Source organism: Bacillus rossius, chromosome 17 (assembly GCF_032445375.1).
Source record: "Bacillus rossius redtenbacheri isolate Brsri chromosome 17, Brsri_v3, whole genome shotgun sequence".
Taxonomy (NCBI): domain Eukaryota; kingdom Metazoa; phylum Arthropoda; class Insecta; order Phasmatodea; family Bacillidae; genus Bacillus; species Bacillus rossius.
In genome coordinates, this window is record NC_086344.1 from 31,378,295 (window position 1) to 31,398,279 (window position 19,985).

A 19,985-nucleotide genomic window follows, 5' to 3' on the forward strand; every position below is an offset into this window, starting at 1 on the left:
GGGCAGGAGCCGCCCCCCGACACACGCACCAGCGAAGCAGGGGAAGGGCACCCGGACGACTCCACCCCTCCTCGCCCTGCGAGTACCACCGCCCTCCCAGCCAGTCTAGACACCAACTCCGCTGACACCCTACCCAAGGGGGCGGGGGAAGCGATCTTTTCCCAACCCGGTCCCATTACCAATCCTCCTGACGCAGACGAGGCACAACCCATCATCGACCACCCGGACGACGAGGCCCCAGAACCCGTGTCCAATGAGCACGACGAGCCCTGGTGGCCACTGGACTTGGACCTAAGTACGTCCACTTTCCGAATAGTCGTAGAGGAGCCAGAGGCAGGGACGGGGGAGGGGGAAGAAGGCGCGAGTAGGTACCCCCGTCGGAAGCGGCGGCTGGTTCAGCGCACTGCTGCACGGGAAAACCGTCAGCTGCGCAAGGGGGGGGGGACAGTCGACACACAGGTCATGCCGTCCGGGGACAGCGAGGGCGCCAGGGAACCGGACGCACATGCTGACGCCGGGGTGACCCGACCACGTAGGGACCGCCGAGCACCCACACACCTGAGCGACTATGTCACCGCGACCAACCAGAACACTAGGGGGTCGAGCGGCAACAGGGAGACCAGAGCCCCGGATAGTAGCCGCCCACTCGAAACAGAACCCCAGAGTACCCGCGGCCGCGCGCGCCGGGCCCCGCGCCACCTCAGGAACTACTTCTTGTGGGTGATCACGTCACCCGCCAGTAACATACGAGCCGGGTCATTCGCCGTGCACACGGGAGGGAACCACCCAGGACAGTCGACACCTCCCGAAACACAGTATGGGACACCACCCGGGGAGCCCCTGTTCTTGTGAGCGAACCACACCGAGACACAGTACACCACGCACAGCCTAATCCTGCCCACGTGTGAACCAGTGCGACGACGCAGTGCGTGTAAGGGTGTTGAGGCACAGAGCGGCCTCATCGAGGTGGGGGGGGCAATTGACGCCGCTGTCGGTGCTCCCTCTGAGAGCACAGGCGGCTATGTGTCCTCAACACCAGAGCCAGTGCTAGTGCGACGAACACGCCCGAGCGGGTGTCTTAGTGCAGCGCCCCGAACGGCGTGACGTCAGTCACGGCCATCTAAATGCTCGAAGCGCCCAGCCGGGTGTGGCAATGCGCAACACATATTCAGTGCACATGCAAATTATTTAACAAATAGAAACTAACAATTCTGATAAGCATAAAAATTGTCTTTAATTAATTAATGATATTGTAAATTATTTCCGTTCACAAAACTGGCCGGCATCGCCTTCCCGCGCTATGTCGTTTTCCTCCTCTCCCTGGCCCGGTTGCCAGGGAGAGTAGTCAGTCGCCATCCAGCACTTACCAGGGCCGGCAGCCCCGCGCACGGGGATCACGCCAGTTTCCACGTTTAGCATCAATAGGTAATTATCTCCAAAACCACTTTATACAGCTCCCCGGTCGGCCCTAACCGGCCGTACGACATGTCGTGCGGTCCTTAGATAAAGTGTGCAACCCGACCACGGGTTTTTCAGCGTAATACGTAATTCTGTGTTTTTAGGCGACCCACCAAGGCGCCTGCGCCTCACGCTGTAAAACCTCCCCACGGAGAATTAGAACTTTGCCCATGCAGGGCGGCATTGCACCAAACACGTAACTGAACTTACGAACGCCTCAACCCCTGGGACGTGCAACGGACGTGTACGAGAGACCACGTAGGGTTCCGTCGCGCCCGTTCCCAGTTTAAACATGGCTCACGCCACTGCGAGAACCAGTCTCGCATCACCTGATCATTAGAAGTCTGGAGATTACTCCTGCCTCGAGTCTGGGACGTACTAGTAATTATTCAGTGTTAATTGCCGTGTTTCAGATTAGTGTGTGTCGTCATCATCATGTTCATGTATAAGTTAGTATTAAATTGTTAACTCGCATAGTCAATAACAGATTCACATAGCAAGTGCAGTACGAACTATCACGTGTTACGCGCCGGACTTGCCACGCCACGAACCGTTATCACCATAGCTCAGGGTAGCCTGCACCCCTCGGTGTAGTATTCTTCGGAACACTGTGAGACGTAATCAGTGCTGCCATTCGAGGGCCGTGTAGGTGGAGTGAAGGTTGACGACGATACGGCCAGTCATATGTCAGTGCCTTGTGTAACGTTCTGTACCGTATGCTACCGGAATAAAACACTTAGGGCCATATTCCAAGACACAAAAATAAGGGTTTAGGTGTTGAATATGCGATACCTGTACCCTAACCATATTCCAAGTGCACGATAGGACACGGCCAGTACCTTATTTTTAGGGCACTGATTTTTGGTGTCCTATCTGTTGCCGCTTCTTTGCCAAAATCACGCGCATGTGCAGAGCTCACTTTTTCGTTGATTTCTCCCAGATGGCTGAATCGCATCTGGCGCCATTAACTCATATATAGTCATTTTAATTATAATCGGGGGATGTATAATGTGTTTTAGTGTGTCAAATAAAACTTTATAATAGCAAAAACTATTCTGAAATATATTTGATTACTTTAATGGTCATCAAAACAAATAATCAACAACTTTAAAATTACCTAGTGTGTCAAATAAAACTTTATAATAGAAAAACTATTCTGGAATTATTTGAATAGTTTAATGGTCATAAAAACAAATAATCAACAACTTTAAAATTACCTGAGAAAATTTAAATTACGCCAATTAATTCGCACGATAGTGCTGCTATCTGTAAAATTTTGGCGTAGCAAATCCATCGATAGTTGCCAAACATCCGCTAGAATGCACTGAAATCAGTTTCTAGCCTCGTACAGGGTACAGTTAATTAAAACAGTTGCTTTTTCGTTTCCTAACAGGAATTGGATTGGGACACGTTCTGGAATACAGTCTGCGAGATAGGTTACAGTTGTATCCCAACAAGGTAGTGCTTATTCGCTACCTTACCTGAATGTTTTGGAATACCGCCCTTAAAGTTACGTGTGTATTTCACTAATACAGCATCCTGGGAGGCCATAACAGCCCGGGGGGGGCCCTTTGTCGACGTGTCACTGCCTGCAGCCACGAGGCCAGGAACCCCGCTCTTGAGACCAAATTCACTTTATATTAATTTCATTAACCAAAATTTCAGGACAGGCAGCGGGGACGGCGTCAACAGCAATTACTATATATCCTTTTCAAAATGCAGAATATATCTACGAATACGAAAATTCAATTTAAATAACATGGCTGCTTTCTCGCCTGTTTTTTTTGACTATAATTAACAAACACTAATTCAATTGCCAAGAAATGGCATGCGTGACATAGGTGGTCAGTTTTTAACCTCGCCATCGCCATATTGTATTCGCCAAAAACATTGCGTAAATGGTGTTTGACCACTTCTGATGATGGTTAGTAAGTATGAATTAGAATCTCCTTCGTTAAAAACAGTCACTTTCATAAAAATAAAATTGAAACTGTTTCTACATTGCAAACCAATATATTGCAATAATTAGCTAATTTTAGGGGGTTGGGGGGATAAAGCTTCACGCTGTTAGCATGTAATCATGCAGACATAACCACCCCCTGCATAAACTGGATATTACTTAATAATGTGCACGTTTGCGTACAGGTTAAGTTTATAATTATTAAGTTTTTATAGCCATCTTAAGGCTGTCTTAAACTGAAGTAAATATTTTTTGAAATGCAATTTGTCATTAAGCTATGCTTAAAATTTTAAATGTGCGTGGTGATATTGGCACTAATTATATTATAAGGGATTTTATATTCTCCGTTAAAAGATTGTTTCTTGTTATCTCAAAAAAATCAGTGGCTTACGAAACGCGGGGAAATTTCTTGTAAAATATTAAAGGAATTTTTGAGTAAAAACGTTTTTAGTGCGATAGTAGAGAATTAAATTAATTTGGGCATGTCAACGTTGGGAATCCCCTCGTTGCTCGTTTTTCGTAGACGTGTTCTATTGTTGGGGATCGTAAAACTTGATTGGGTGAGTGTTTCGACTTGTTGCCACCCTCATCACAGCCAGTAAGAAGGTAAACAAATATATATTTTTTTATTCGGGCTTAATATGTTTGTTGGCAACGAGGTCGTAGGAGTAATGCTCGTTGCGTTTAAGGTAGTAGTACATCGTCATAGACAAGGAAAGCTGAATGGAGTGATTTAGGGAATCCACGGATAGACGAAATAGGAATGGCTGGTTCGTGATTCGAACCAAGTCCTCTTGGAATGCGAGTCCAATGGTGTTATCGCTATGTCACCATGCCTCCTAATATATCGTGTCGATGGTAATTGCAGAAAGGATAATTTTGGAAGGTAGGTACTCTTTAAATATTGCACTTTTCTGAAGTTTTAAAATCAGGTTTTCAGTGGGTGTTGTGATTCTTCAAATAGATGACCAATAGTTAATCATTTTAGTGAGTGGTTAGGTTATGGGTAGGTTTAGAATTTTTTTTTTTAATATTATAAAATGCTGTGGATGTTTGTTTAGGTTATATTTGCTACATTAAAAAAAACTAAAATATTTTAAATGATTAGTTAGAAATGGTAAATTGCTAGAGTAACAATTATTCTGTAATTAAAATAATAAAATTACAAAATCTTTTTTCTAACCTCTTACAGACATTTCTCTATGTAATCCCAAAACAGCATTTGAAAATTCCACTTAGATTCTGAGAAACTTACATTTATAGGTGAAGGATGGAAAAGCAATTAGGGTGGCTCTAGCAGTAACATATTGATTTACATTCAACATCCGTATCTTTAAGAAAACAGTCTCGGCTATGCTGTATTCCTAAGGATCTCTGGGGAACCACAGGTTCAGGTTGGAGCTAGTGTCAAGGAAACAGTATGGCAACAAAAACAATTAGGGTTTTCTCTTGTGTTTTTTCCTTGGAATCTGTTTGGAATTTTTATACACTGTTTTTAGGGCAAATAGACAAAGTACTGTTGTGTTTGAAAAACCACTTCTGTAAATTTATTTTATTTTTTACGGAAAAGCTGCCACCCTAGAATTTTACATTAAGAATTACTAATATAAAATGTATCTAATTTAACATAATCAGCCATTTTTCCTATTTTATAGTATTTTCAATGTAACTAACCAACCATTCATGCAATTTAAAATTCTATTTAATGTAATTTAACAATGTGTTCACACAATTTTAAAACCTTAAAAATGTCGCTAACGTAACCTAATCAGCCGTTAATACCAATATAAAGTATTTTTAATGTAGCTAACCATACCTAACCAAACATTATCACAATTGTACGCTATTTTCTGTGTACCTAACCCAACATAACCACTAGGGTGGGCTGAAAATAAATACACTTTTTTATTTTTAATTACTATAGTGCAGAAAATGTGCCTTTATCAGTAAGAAGAATAACTATGCGAAGTAATTTCAAATTGGTTGATAACTTCCGGTCGTGCATAGTGCCGAAAGTTTATACAAATTGTCAACAATGGGTCATTTTTTATTTATTTTTTAAATCAACTTATACCTCTATGATAGACACCCTATAGTTTGCGATGTTTGTTTTAGGGTTGTATAAAGAAATATAAAGTCAAACTTCAATAATATTACGGTATTTATCGGTCGCACTTTGTGTTCAAAAAGTGAACATTTTCCTCTTACTGCTTGCACATTATGTTGTCCTAATTACTATAAGTGTACAAAATTTGATAAAAAAAAATTGGTTGTCTGTAAAGTCGGTTTACAGAATATAGTTTAACGTGACATCATAACAAAACATTGATGAAATGATTGCATACTTTTATGAATAAAATTGAATCATTTTTATTGAATTATTACTATTTTGTATGGATACAAAGAAGGAGTGAAATGAAATCTACAATTTAATTGATAAATTTACTTTTATTTGCACTCATTAATTCAAATATTTTTATTACTGTAACAAAGAGATTATTTTAACTATAACTTTTATACATGTTTGCTATTTAACTTCTTCCAATCTGTGTTATTCTGTTAAGGATAGGACGATGATAGGAAAAGTAGGAAACGAATGGGAGTGTTTTAAGTTTAATGTGCCTCGAAAAAGTCAAATCGATGGTTGTTCCAATCGAGTGGAAGAGAGATAGATGTGGCGCAAGCGTACAATGAGCGTAATGGGACAATGTGCATAACGGGACACTTTTCCGTGCTTGCAGCCGGCGTTCATCGATTTATTAGACGTCACGTCAAAAATATGTCATCCGAACGACATAGCTTCCTCTTGTTTGTTATCAAGATTCCTTTAAGATAAACTTTGGAGTGTCAAATTTTTCATGTTTGATGGCCTCTGGTTATTGAGAAGACGGTACAATTGTTTTATAGAATCTGAGGTTTTTTTTTTTAAATTCAGTAATTTGACGGTAATTTTTTTGTTTGCAGTTGACTCCAAGCAAGGATATAAATTTATCATCTGCGTGAGTAATAAAAAAAAATAAGTGATGGAAAACACGGTGGACGAAATAAGCCACGCCTTGTCCGAAGCGAGCTTGGAAGACGGCAAACGGGAAACGGGCCAGGACGCCGGCGGGGAAGAGGCGCGCCTGTGGGAGGCGCTGAAGGCGCTGCACTGCCCGTTCACGTGGGACGACGTGCTGGAGATCCAGCGCGAGGACAAGGGCACGGACAAGTGCAAGGCACGGCTGTCGCAGATCGAGGAGAAGCTGGAGGAGATAGCCGAGCCGGACTCGTTCCAGTACCGCAAGCTGGTCCTGAACGTGGTGCTGGTGTACGAGCGCTTCGCGGACGGCGACCCGGGGGGCGCCCTGGCGGTGCAGCGCGAGACGGAGGCCCTGCTGTCGTCGTGGTCGCCCCGGGCCGGCGACGCGCTGGGCCGGCTGGTGGAGGGGTCCGGCGACGCGCTGCGCCACGTGGTCCTCGCCTGCCGCGCGCACCTGCAGTTCCGCTCGCGCGTCCTCCGCGAGGCGGGGCGCACGCTCGCCGGGATCGTGCCCTTCGAGCGGCTGGATGATCCGTGCCGGGCGGCCGTCTCGGGCCTGCGCGCCGCCGTGCTGATGGAGTTCGGCTACAGGGGCAACGTGGCGGCCTTGAAGCACGCGGAGGCCGCCGTCGCCATGGACCCCGACCAGGGGGAGTGGCACTTCGTGCTCGGGAAGTGTCTGGGGCGGCTACGCCGCATCGACCACTCGTTCCAGATCCCGGACAAGCTGGAGCTCAAGTCGCTGGAGGAGGCCGTCAGGTTGACCAAGCACCCGCCGTACATCGTGTTCCTCGCGCAGGCCTACAGGGAGACAGCGTTCAAGGTCTTCTCCGAGACTCGCCACTCCGTCACGAAATCAACTGTTAAATCGGCCATCGATAAGATGAACGAGAAATCTTTGACACTCTACAAGTAAGTACCTCCTGTTATGGGTTGCAATAGTTATCAAAGATTAAATCACATGACCGAACACTTTTTTTTTTTGCTAACAGTCTTGCGCAGCATGCTGGCGCAGTGGCGAAATATTGGACTTGCACTTGAAGAACCTGTGTAGGAGTTCTGGTCTAGCCATTTCAATGTTAGATTCCATGACTACCACATAATTCCTTCAGGCAAATGCTGATACGATTCATTACAATAGGCTACCTCCAATTGCTAGACCAGTTTCCCTGAATGTAAAGTGTTCAAGGGTGGGTGTCTGGAAAGTCAGGGTAAATTCAAGGATTTCAAAAATTGTCAGGGATTTTACTTGAAATCTGGAAATTCTCCAATGATGGTAGTTGGTAGGGAATATGTCATACTTCAATCTGCCATCACTGGCATACTTAGTCTACCTGATGATGGCAGCTGCAATAACTGCCGAAACATAGCAAAACAACTGCCTGGCACAGCTCACACCCAGAAGCCAAGAAAAATGCATGAAACATGTTGGCAGGAAAGGATTGTTTGAGATTTCTTTTGTGTGATTTACTTTGTATACCTACTAAGACACTAATTAGTATCTTACGTCCTCAATTGCAATGGTAATAGTTCATAGTAATTATATCATACTTTTTTCTTAGACCACATTGTATACATTCTGATAAATGTATTGAATGCACAAATTTATAACAGTTGTGTAGTATATCCTAAAGATATTTTTTAATTACCTACAAACTAAATCAAAATATAAAAAATCCTGGAAATTATTTTTTCTTAAAGGTATGTACAGTTATTTTTTTGCAAGTGTATATTTCAATTAATAATGTCTCACTTTGATTTTAGTGTGCTTGTGGATAAGTAAACTGTGAATATTCAATGATTCACGTACAAATGACATGTTCCATATCTCTTTATGTTACCTACCATAATTACATAAAGGCTAAATGAAATAAATAAAAATACTCCTTTGCTAAATCTAAGGACTGTGATAACACTTGGAGTTAATGAGAGTTTTAAATTAATAGGTGCTTTAGTAACGAGACTACTGTATCAGTTTCTTGAAGGCAAGACATGGCATTCAAAAATTTGACCCTCTTGTTAGCCATCTTTTGTGCTGCTGAAAAGTAACCATATTGAGCATGCTCAGTTGATTAAAAAGAAAGACTATAGCAACAGAGACTGTCGTCTTGAGGCACCTACCTAGTCAGAGGGTGTATCTGGGCTAGCGAGGCGGGATGATAAGGCGCGACGCTCGCTGGTGCTTCTAGCGCGGTGTCGCCTCTGGACATGCACGCAGTCTTCTCGTCGTGCATTTAGCGGCGACCGTGACATTGTACGGCGGAGAGACGAAGATAAAGGTGTATTGCAAGTGCTTTCAAGGATCTGTAACTTAGGTTTATCATGCCTAAATATTATTTGGAAAACACACGTTCTAGCCACTTTCATTCTTCTAAAAATACAGCTTGAAAACGAAATACAAAAAACAGAACTACTCATCCGACCTGTATTCTCGAATGCTTTTCATGAACGGACACCATTCGGATATCTTGATCAGTGGTTTACTTCTGAAGCTCTGCGCACTGTGTTTTTGTGGGTGTGAAGGTGTTGGTTTTGTGTGTGTGTGTGTGTGTGGGTGGGTGGGTGGGTGGTTGTGGGTGTGGGGGATGTGTGTGGGTGTGAGGGGGGGGGTCTGTGTAGGTGTGGGGGGTGTGGTGGGCATGGGTGCGTGTGTGTGCAGGTGTGTTTGTGCATGTGCAGGTGCGTGTGCACCCTGGTAGGCGGAGCGCTCGAGGCATCGTTGCGACGGGCCTGGAAGAGTGCGGTGTGTGAGACGCCGGCGCGGGGTGTGTGTTTGGCAGGGAGGCGCTGCAGCTCCGGGGCGAGTGCTCTCACATCAACGTGCGCTGCGCGCTGGGCCTCATGAAACTCCCGCACCCCTTCAAGGACGTGGCGCGCGCCAAGCGGTGCCTCGACGTGGCCCTGGAGCTCGCCCCCAACAACGCGATGGTGAACCACGTGACCGCGCAGTACTACCAGAACAACGAGCGGGACCTGGCCGCAGCCAAGAAGTACTCACGGAGAGAAGTTTTTATGGTTTTATGTTAAAAAAAAAAACTGTGAATCAATGATTTGAAGCACAATTCTAATGCTCACAATCATTTTTTATTTATTTACCCCCCCCCCCCCCCTCCCAAAAAAAAAATTGATCTAAATTTAGTTGTTCAACAGTACAGACTGGTAGCATTGATTTCATAGCATTGATGGAAACGATAACAGTGCAAACTGTGTATCGCTGTGAAAAAGACTTTACGTTTTGGTTTGACATTTTTTATTTGTATTTGAATATACGTAGTTATGTTATCTTGCAAGATTGATTGATTCGACAGGAAAAATAAAAATGCTTGGTTTAGACAGTGGAAAACAAGGAGAAACTCAGGGGAAATTTTCAAAGGGAGGAGTGTGGGAATCCTGGTTCGGTTAGATGCATAAAGCTACATTTTATTTTTAAAATTGATAACCAAACAAATATTTTACATGTTAGTTACATTAGTGTTTCAGCGCTGTTGTAATTTTTCAGAAGTCGCTACTTCCAAGTATTTTCCGTTTCCTTTCCCTACGTGTTTGTTATGTGATGATGGTTTTTTTTTTTTTTTTTTTTAGATGAATTTCAATTATTTTTATTATTACAATTTAAACTCGGGGGATTCATTTTTGATTCAAGCTAAAATACTGATATTGGCGTAGGCCTACTTTTTGGTGTCATTTTTGTGTTATTGCTAGGTATCTTAATTTCCCCTTGGAATTAAAGAAGCCCCCTCACTTTGGGGAGGGGGACTCGCTTGTGCTTGCGAAATCTTTAATTGTGGAACAGGAATGACGAACGTAACTTGTGAGGTTAACTCGTGGGGGAAATTCGATAGGTTTTTTTTTTTTTAAATTTTCTTTTGTGCCCCTTCCCAGGTACTACAGGGTTAACTCGTGGGGGAGATCTCCCAGGTACTACAGGGTTAGCTCGTGGCGGAAATCCGACAGGTTTTTTTTTCTTTTCTTTTGTGCCCCTTCCCAGGTACTACGGGGTTAACTCGTGGGGGAGATCTCCCAGGTACTACGGGGTTAGCTCGTGGGGGAAATCCGACAGGTTTTTTTTTCTTTCTTTTGTACCCCTTCCCAGGTACCACGAGGTTAACTCGTGGGGGAAATTCGACAGTTTTTTTTTTTACCCCTTCCCAGGTACTACGAGCGGGCGAGCGAGCTGGGGGCGTTCGGCTCGTACATGGACCTGCTTCGCCTGCGCTACCAGGAGAGGAGGTCCGAGTACGACCCGCTGCCCGACCTGGAGGCGGGGCTGGACCGCTACAAGGAGGGCCCGTACCGCCAGGAGCTGGTCATGCAGACGGGCTCGTACCACCTGTTCGTCAGGGACGACGTGGAGGCTGCGTACGGGCACTGGGAGAAGGTCATCGACGAGGATCCCGACTCGGAGAAGCTGAGGGTGAGTGTGAACCCGCGCTTTGGTCCGTGGTTGGGGCCCCCCCAGGGAACGCCCGTCGCGATCCTGAACACGTGGCCGGGCGGGCAGAGTGTTCACGGTTCCAGTTTTTTTAATTTATTCGCGCGGTATCCCGCACGAGAGAAGCAATCTGCAAACGGCTCTGCGCCTAGTGAGATACTGTAAAGGACGCCAACAGCAATTCGATCTGCTGAGGGATCGTCCATTAATCACGTGAGGCCCTGAAGTTGGTGGGGGGGGAGGGGGGGGGAAATCACGAAATATCGCAAGGGGGGAGGGGGGGGGGGGTGGTAGAGAGATATCACGTGTATTTATTTTTTCGCCAGATTTCTACTAAACCGAAAATAGACGCGTGACCTTGACTCGCCGTAGCCAGGCAACAATATCCCCGCCCGCCGCAACATGAACCACCCGGCTCGGCTTGCCAGTCGCCAGTAAGACTGACTTTGGCGCCGAATACATGCTGTAAAAAACTTATAAGCCTTTCCTTTATTATTTTTATGCCAGTGAGAATAAACCTGCAACCTTAATGTGTGTCTGGACATTTTTATCACTGTGCTTAATATTCCAGAATTAAATTAGATTATACCTATATTTAAAGATAATTTTCTGAAATTTTTAAAAATATTTTGTACCATAAAAATACAGTTGATTTATTGGCGGGAGGGGTATTAGTCTAAAACCTCACCACAAATCACTAGGGGGGGGGGGAGGGGGGGGCGGGGTTAAAAATATTTGCCAAAAAAACATCACGTTATTAATGGACGACCCCTTAGGAGCAGACCTGGGCACCATGTGACCTGGTCTAGAAGTTAAGTCTCGTCGTCACGTTTCAAACTATCGTTACCAAGACTTAAATCGCCAGGCAAAACAGTCTGCCACCTGGAGTAGGCCTTGAAGTCAAAGAAAACGTTTAAAAAAAAAAAAAAAAAATAATTTAGTCAAAATTGAAACTAATTTACCACTGATATTATTGGCTGGTGTCTTGCTGCGAGGGTGGTTGATTTCATCACCGCAGGGCCGTGACGTTCTGCAAGTCTGGATTTTTTGAGTTTTCACCCTGTGTTGAGAGGGCCCTGCCAGTTTCTCCAGTGTGATAAACACAGTTCGACATTGGCATTGGAAATGGTGTGTGTTACAAAAAAATTTCTCCGTTGCTAGTACCTTTAAAATAACTTATTATATTCTCTTGTTAACAAACATGTGGCATTTCACAACTACGCTACTGTAGGGCCACAATCTGCATGCTCTTTTTTGTAATAAAAAAAATGGTTGTCTGTAAAGTCGGTTTACGGACGATAGTTTGTGACGTCATAACAAAACATGGATGAAATGATTGATCCAGAAGAAAAGGAAATATATTCGGCCTGAGACTGAGCCGTAATAGGTTTTTGCAACCAAACCATTTATGCATTAAAAATATTATATTCTTTGAGGAAGGAATTTTTTTTTAATTTTTCTATCTTTTGTATGATAAAATCTACCTCTGCATACTTTTATGAATAAAATTGAATCATTTTTGTTGAATTATCATTATTTTGTATGGATACAAAGGAGTGAAATGAAATGTACAATTTAATTAATAAATTTACTTTTATTTGCATTTATTAATTCAAATATATTTATTACTTTTGAAGTGTCGCGCGCAGTATTTATTATTACAAGTAAAATAAATATTCGCATCGGCCGAGATTCGAACCGTCACCTTAGAATGGTATTATACGACGCTGACCACTCAGCCACATTAAATACTGCTGTTTCAGATGGTATACATATATTTATAAAAAATTTGTTTTGTGTTATTTCTTATAGTGGTAGGCGGGAAATTAAAAATATATTGTCGGCTGCAAATCCGTGGACGATCGTTAAATTACATAATATTAATAATTCAAACGACGAAAATTTGATTGAAAACTCAATTCGATTGTTGTTCCAATAGAGTGGAAGAGAGATGCCACGCATGCGTACAATGAGCAAAACATGACACATCCCTAGTGGGACATCCGTAGTGGGACAATTTTTTGTGCGTGCAGCCAGTGTTCATCGATTTATTAGACGTTGTCACGTCAAAAAAAGCCTTGATTGTTATGATTCACTGTCGTTCACGCGTATGGCAACGGCAATATCGGTTATCCTAGACACCACCTAAGTTGGTAGTAGTGTGAGATGATACTTGCTGTGAATGGCTCCCCACTGGGTTTTTTTTTGTCGGACCAGGATCAACTTGGGTAGGCTTGCCCTTGGCGGTGGTCCTCCTATCACTAGGAGCAAGCTTTAAGAAGGGTTCCTTAGCCCTGTTAAAAGCTGACACAGTGAGGTTACTAGCCCGGTCCATTAGGAGAGGTTGGACAGTTCTCCGCCGGACCACGGATTCCCCGGGTGACTCGAGGGGTCCTGGTGTGATGTAGTGGATCGGGGTAGACACCAAGCAGTCCTGATAAGTGTTTGAGGTCCAAGGACAGTTAACTGTCTCACTAGTTAAGTGAGCTTCCCGGCGGTGAAATTGCCGTGATGACTTGCAGCCAGGACTCTTTTAAACGGCTAATGGATTGCAAAAGCGGCGAATCAATTTCTGTGCCCATGCTGGAGCCCCGGGACAGCAGGGCCTAACAGCTAAGAGCGCTGGGTCACAAAAGAAAAAAAAAAATAGGGTGGGGGGGGGGGGGAGCAACAAACACCTCTATGGAATTTTGTACTGTACTGTACTGTACTCTTATTCACGTAATGTAGGCTCAGCAGTTGGACTTGTTTGATTGGAAGACTGACGGATATGTTCCAGTGGCCGTGTGGGCTCGCTCTGTTACAGGTGCACAAGTGTCTCTTACTGCCCATGCTGAAGCCCCGGGACGACAGGGTCTAACAGCTAAGAGCGCTGGGTCACAAAATAAAAAATAGGGGGCCAACACCTGTACTTTATTTACATAATGCAGGCTCAGCAGTTGGACTGGTTTTGACCGGCAGGCTGTACATGTTCCAGTGGCGGTGTGGACTCGCTCTGTTCCAGGCGCACAAGTGTGTCTTCCTGCCCATGCTGAAGCCCGTCAACGTGTACGAGGTGCTCTGCGACGAGTCCCGCCTCGTGCTGCAGCTGCAGCCGCACCGGGCCAAGGGCAAGGAGCCGCTGTACCGCCAGATCATCCTGAAGTGCCGCAAGCACCACCCCTCGTGCGCGACCGACTCGCCGGTGGCCCGGCGCAAGATGGTGCTGGCGGAGGTGGAGGAGGTGGAGCGGGCCCGCTGCCGGCCCAAGACCCGGGGGCGCGGCAGGGGGCGCGGGGGCGAGCGAGGACGGGGCTACAGGGGGCGCGGCAGAGGGTCCAGCGGAGACAACTACAATAACAGGTATCAGAGCGGTGAGAGACGAGATACCAGCGGAGACTTCTACAATAACAGACATCAGAGCGGTGAGAGACGAGGTTCCACCGGATATGACTACAGTAACAGACATCAGAGCAGTGAGAGACGAGGTTCCAGCAGAGACAACTACAGTAACAGACATCAGAGCGGTGAGATACAAGGTTCCAGCAGAGACAACTACAGTAACAGACATCATAGCAGTGAGAGAAGAGGTTCCAGCAGAGATGACTACAGTAACAGACATCAGAGCATCGAGAGACGAGGGTCCAGCGGAGACAACTACAATAACAGACATCAGAGCAGTGAGAGAAGAGGTTCCAGCAGAGATGACTACAGTAACAGACATCAGAGCATCGAGAGACGAGGGTCCAGCGGAGACAACTACAATAACAGACATCAGAGCGGTGAGAGACGAGGTCCCAGCGGAGACGACTACAGTAACAGACATCAGAGCGGTGAGAGACGAGGTTTCGGCAGGAAACGTGGTGGTAATCGTCCTTATGGGACCGCGTCTCATCGCGGCAGAGACACCAGTACAGATGGCTACAACAGGCACCACAGCCATGAAAGACGTGGTTTTGGCGGGAGCCGAGGCGGTGGTGAGTCCCGCAGGACCGGGCCCCACCCCGGCAGGGACTCCAGCCGAGAAGACGGCCACGGAGGCGCGAGCTGTGAAAGGCGAGGGTCGTACCCTGGCAGGTACGGCGAGGACGGACTTCCCAGCGTCCAGAGCCGCCGCCGTTGGTACGAGCACGGCCGCGACTCGAGCGCGGATAGCCGTGGCAGCGCGAACAGCTGCCCGGATGAGGCGAGGGCCGACTGGAAGAAGGGCTGCCAAGCGTCTTCATTGCCGGTTGTCGACAAGGACTTCGTAGACGCCAGGAACTCTCACTTCAAGGAACAGCACAAACAGCTGAAGAAGAGCCAGGAGGGCTATAAAATGTGGTGGGATGAATAATTTAGAGACAAAGACTGAGAGAGAGATTTATATACATATATACATACATATGTGTGTGTGTGTATATATACCTAATTGCAGGGGGTTAATACTTTTTTTTTCCCTGTTTTATATTGTCCTTACGTATATGACTTTTAATGTTAGAGAATAAGGCCTAAGAAACTTTAAATGATGTGTGTTTTCATTTTTAAAACTACAGTAGAATCCCACTGATGCGACCCCTCACGGTTTCCGGAAAAACGGACTTATAAACGGAATGGTCGCAATAGAGAATTCGGGGTGTCACCGCGTCGTCGGATACATCGTGTGAATGCTGCTCGGGCAGTGTCTAGCCGAGCTCGGCGCGTCCACTATCGCACGAAAAGCCGTCTCAGCTGTCATGTTATTTCACCCGCCCGCAAGAAAAGCCACTGTAGTAGCTTACCTTCTGCGTGAGAAACTGTCAGCATCCTCTTCCCCTCCCACACCGCGTGCGGCAAAAGCCAGGTTGTATTGTCCATTCTCGGTAAAATAAATATTTTTATGGGCTTATACGACTGTCCTTCGCCGTTAATAAATGCTTTATAAGTTTTTATGATACAATTTGTTTACTAGTCACACAGCAGTTTCTGCTGAAAAATCACTAATACCTCAAATTTTATTGAATAGAAAAATTTAGCAGGGCCATAAATATATTTATTTTACTGCATAGTTACTTTTCCGTCTGCATTCCAACATGTCTTTTTTCTTCCTTTTTTTTACGCTGTGAAGGGCCGTGGAAAAGATAATTGCTTGAGCTGTCAAAATAAACATCGCTGACGGCAAGGGCAGGAGCGCATCCTGTCGGTCTGTCGCTGTGATTATCTACTCCAAAAACATGTCACAGCATTTCAGGATAGAATTGTTCTTATATCTTTCGTTTATAGCCGAATGTTTTCTACCTGATCCACACAAGTTCCTTCGCCACGTTTTGAACAAAAATAACCACCAGCCGGCTAGCATAGCCGAACTCGCGTGACATGAGTTCACTTAGCGCGAGTATTTATCGGAACCCATTGTTCGGGGTATGCAAGTCCGAGGTTTATAGCATAATTCCACGCAATTTTTTTTGTTTATCTGCGCATGTGCGAAGTCAGCGATGTTATAGAAAAATAGCAGAGAACGAAACACCTGGCGACGTCGTTAACACAGTGAACACAGCTTTGTGTGGCCAGTGACACCTGAGATGCAGCTGGCAAGATCACATCCCATTAACCAGTTGCAAGACAAAGGCACGGGACGGCAATAGACGCGCGCGTAGATGCTATCAGGTGATGCGCGCAGTTTACAGTCTAGAGGGGTGGTATATCTATTTTTAGCCGTCTTTTGTATGCCTGCCTGCTTACAGTACAGCGCTCGCCAAGGTAAACGTGAACACATAGCGCCCAACAAAGTGTAACAGACTTGTTTTTCAGCCGATTTTACTCAAATTTTCGACTTTCTCTGCTCAAATTTTTCACGGTTTCTCAAAAAACGGTTGTATAAACGGAATGGACGCATCATAGGGGGGGTCGCATCAGCGGGATTCTACTGTACATTTATGTGATATTACAAGAAAAGATCTTTAATACGGCGTGCTTGTGAACACAGTGTTGCCGGATTAGCAATGTTGCTAGATTATTGATTATCAATATACAGTAGAACCTCTTTTTGTACACTATTCAAGGGGGTGTCTGGAAATGTAAAATAAGGGAAATGTATGAAAAATTATATTTTTATCAGAGAAAAGTGACATATTACCTTAACATAGGCCTACCGTGAAACATAACTAAATAGAATTATTAACATTAAAGTCCTATATGAACATTCTGTATGGAGTATAGGTAAGCATACACACAGTATATGTGCGTATGTACTTTCATACTTTAATTAGCAATTCATAGAAACATCAGACATTTACAGGTTAAGAATATTATCACAACACTGGGCTGCATTTCCTTCAGTGATTTCCTGATTTTTCACAATAGTGTGTTCAAAGTTGAAACAGACATGCCTAACCTCTCAGCGAGTAAGTACCTTTGTGCTGGTCCACGCACTTACAGAGATTTATTTTCTTTTTTTTTTACAATCTGCCATCTCAATATTTATGTACAGATAAAAATTCAGTTAATTACTCAAAGCAAAAGACAAAATTTTATGCTTATTGACATTAAAATTCATTAACGGCTGCGTTAAATTTTAACTGACGATAAAGCGGAATGCCATAAATATAAACTATGTAATTCGGTATGTGTAGGTTACTGATGGACAGTCAGAATTTCTATCAACTGTAGTGCTAGCATCATGTGGTTAACATTTTCTCGAAGTATGCAATTATTAGACCAGTGTTGGCTGAATGTAAACACAATTTTTAAAATGAAGATCACACCAAAGTGCTATATTCTTATGTCTGATGTACGTGACAAACGCTGGAATATTTATTAGGAATAGCATTAAAAAAAACCTGCGTAAATTGCGGGAAGCAGATTGTAGGTGCGTTGTAATTAACAGTAATTTATTGCTTTGCATCAAATGAGATTAAAACACGATCAAAATTAAATTATGAAAATAACGTGAAAACATAAGAGACGTACTGTAAAACCGGGGTTCTGTAGTAGGTAAATGATTTTAAATAATTGGGGAAATTTGACAATTTTGGTCAAGGAAAGTTGGTGAAATTTTATTACAGAATTGTGTGGACATGCTGTGAAATCACTTAAGGAAAATGCTTTGATGGTTCCTTATCTTGGGCCAAGGCAAATTCCTTCCTGACTTCCCTAACTTACGTGACATAGTGTGTGTGTATCTTTACTGTCCTGATTTAATACAAGTCTTTGGACACAACGCCGTTGCAGTTTTTCACCGTTTGTCATGAAAAAAAATTCAAGAATTCAATTTCTGCATTGAACATTGTATTTAAAATATAATACTAAGCTATGATTTTTTTTTTTTTTTAATTTTGGTTAGTATGCAAAACAAAATCATGCTAACCATTTAAAAAAAAAATTTTTTATTACTTTCTTTTAAGTGTCTTCTTGTTGTGTGCTGGTAACTGTCTAAATCCATGGTCCAGCAGTTACAAACTATATAATAAAAGGATATGGGGGGGGGGGGGGGGGGGGGGTTTATACATTTCCTTTTCACTGCATTTATGATACGGTAAGGCTTGTTCACAAATCTCACACACACATGTGTTCAAGCCAAAATAAAGAAAAATGTTTTTATTAGCATGAGAATAATACAATAAATATTGGACACAAAGAAACTTAGTTTTAACAGTGAAACATGTGTTGATTAATGCTACTCAATATTTTGAAGTAAGTAAAAATGCAAAATTAAACGTATTTTCTTCATTAAGACAATTTTATAAGCCCACTGCAAAATTAAACTGTAAAGAAATGTTAAAATACACAAATAATGCTAGTGTTACTGTACATAACTACATATATCACATTTTTAAAATTTTAAGTCAAGCATTATTTAGAAAGCTATCTTTGCTCTCTCTTTAATTGCTTGCACATTTATTGCTGTACAATAATTTACAAAGATATAAATTATAAAAATACAAACTCCAAAAGTTTCATCAGAAGTGTAAAGCTAAAAAGATGAATTTACGCCCTAACTCCAATACTACACAAAGCTGTACAAACATTTTAATAGCAGGCGACAGGCCTGAACTTTTTTAACACACACACATAACGATTATAGTTGTAAGAGTATTTACACAGCTGCTTACAGTAGCTTGCAATTAAGTCTTTACAATGAACATTGCCTTTTTTTTTAATTAGTATATATATTTATCACACTTAGCTATTATCCCTTCTCAACATTTTCTGAAAATCAGGTTTTTGTTAAAAACTCAACAGTGGAAAAAATTTATTAATCAGGTCAGGGGTTGACAACTGAATAAATTTAATACGGAAAGGGTCCAGTGAAAACCGAATAAATTTAATAATTTAGATAATTTTCAAGTGCTACGTACTTGAATTTTGATTCCCAATTCATAAAGCCTTTTTCATAAGCCGATAATCAAAAAGTTTTTAGTCACATAATATTCAGTGTCTCATTATTTTCGGGTAAATATAGTATATATAGATACCTAACCTAAGATTTTCAGGTGCCAAGTCCTATGAGATAATTGCGTTGCAGCAAATTTGCATATGTTAGTACACACAACTAAAGCCAAGTTTTAGTTCAATGTTGAAATACAGCAGCAGTTGCAGTAGTATCATAAACACAGATTAAGTGTGAATAACCTCCAGTTCTGCAGTCGAATGCCCCCCCCCCCCCCCCCTCTCTGAAACAAACCTCTGGACCCCGCCACTGAATCTGGTGGACCACACAAAAACTAAAATAACATTTTCCCTGATTATCAATGCCCAAAATTTTGAAACTTTTTTTTTTAATAATTAACCTATTTTGCAATTCTCTGAATTTTAAAAAAAAATAATTTAATCTAGCTTCCACCACCCTTGATAGCAGGCAAACAAAGATATCTCTCTCTCTCTCTCTCTCCACTTTCTTTATTCAAACAGAACTTTCCATACATCACTGAAATGGACACATTTATATATCAATGATACATGGAGTTTATCAAACTTTGAATGTGTGTGCTAAGGTGTAACTACATTCTACTGGACATCATAGTTTATGGCTATGAAATAAATAAATTTTAGTTTCAAGTGAAACTTCTTTGCTGAGGGTTACGAAAATTTCGATCACCCGAGGGGAATAGGAGGCGAGTAGTTAGTTTTACACTTTCATACTTGCACAATAGCATAATTTAGCACTCACATACTTG

At 43.2% G+C, this 19,985-nt stretch overlaps 2 protein-coding genes across 5 annotated transcripts in view; one reads left to right on the plus strand and one right to left on the minus strand.

Annotated features, from left to right (window-relative positions):
• Nucleotides 1-3,285: 3,285 nt before the first annotated feature.
• Nucleotides 3,286-18,028, plus strand: LOC134541002 (uncharacterized). 4 transcript variants are annotated; one of them, XM_063384120.1, is made up of 5 exons: nt 3,286-3,382; nt 6,383-7,352; nt 9,221-9,430; nt 10,593-10,854; nt 13,877-18,028. In XM_063384120.1, exons 2-5 carry the CDS (start codon nt 6,442-6,444, stop codon nt 15,185-15,187), a joined length of 2,694 nt encoding a protein of 897 aa, XP_063240190.1. In that variant the 5' UTR covers nt 3,286-3,382; nt 6,383-6,441; the 3' UTR covers nt 15,188-18,028. The 4 variants fall into 4 exon arrangements, with proteins under 4 accessions (XP_063240190.1, XP_063240187.1, XP_063240189.1 ...); XM_063384117.1 differs by lacking the exon at nt 3,286-3,382 and adding an exon at nt 3,824-4,024; XM_063384119.1 differs by lacking the exon at nt 3,286-3,382 and adding an exon at nt 3,824-3,978.
• Nucleotides 18,029-19,691: 1,663 nt separating this feature from the next.
• The window catches only part of LOC134541003 (charged multivesicular body protein 3), a 12,960-nt gene continuing 12,666 nt past the window's right edge, over nt 19,692-19,985 (minus strand). Inside the window, exon 6 of the mRNA XM_063384122.1 lies at nt 19,692-19,985. This exon is cut by the window's right edge and continues 4,293 nt beyond it. The gene's annotated coding sequence lies outside the window, so the exon portion shown is untranslated.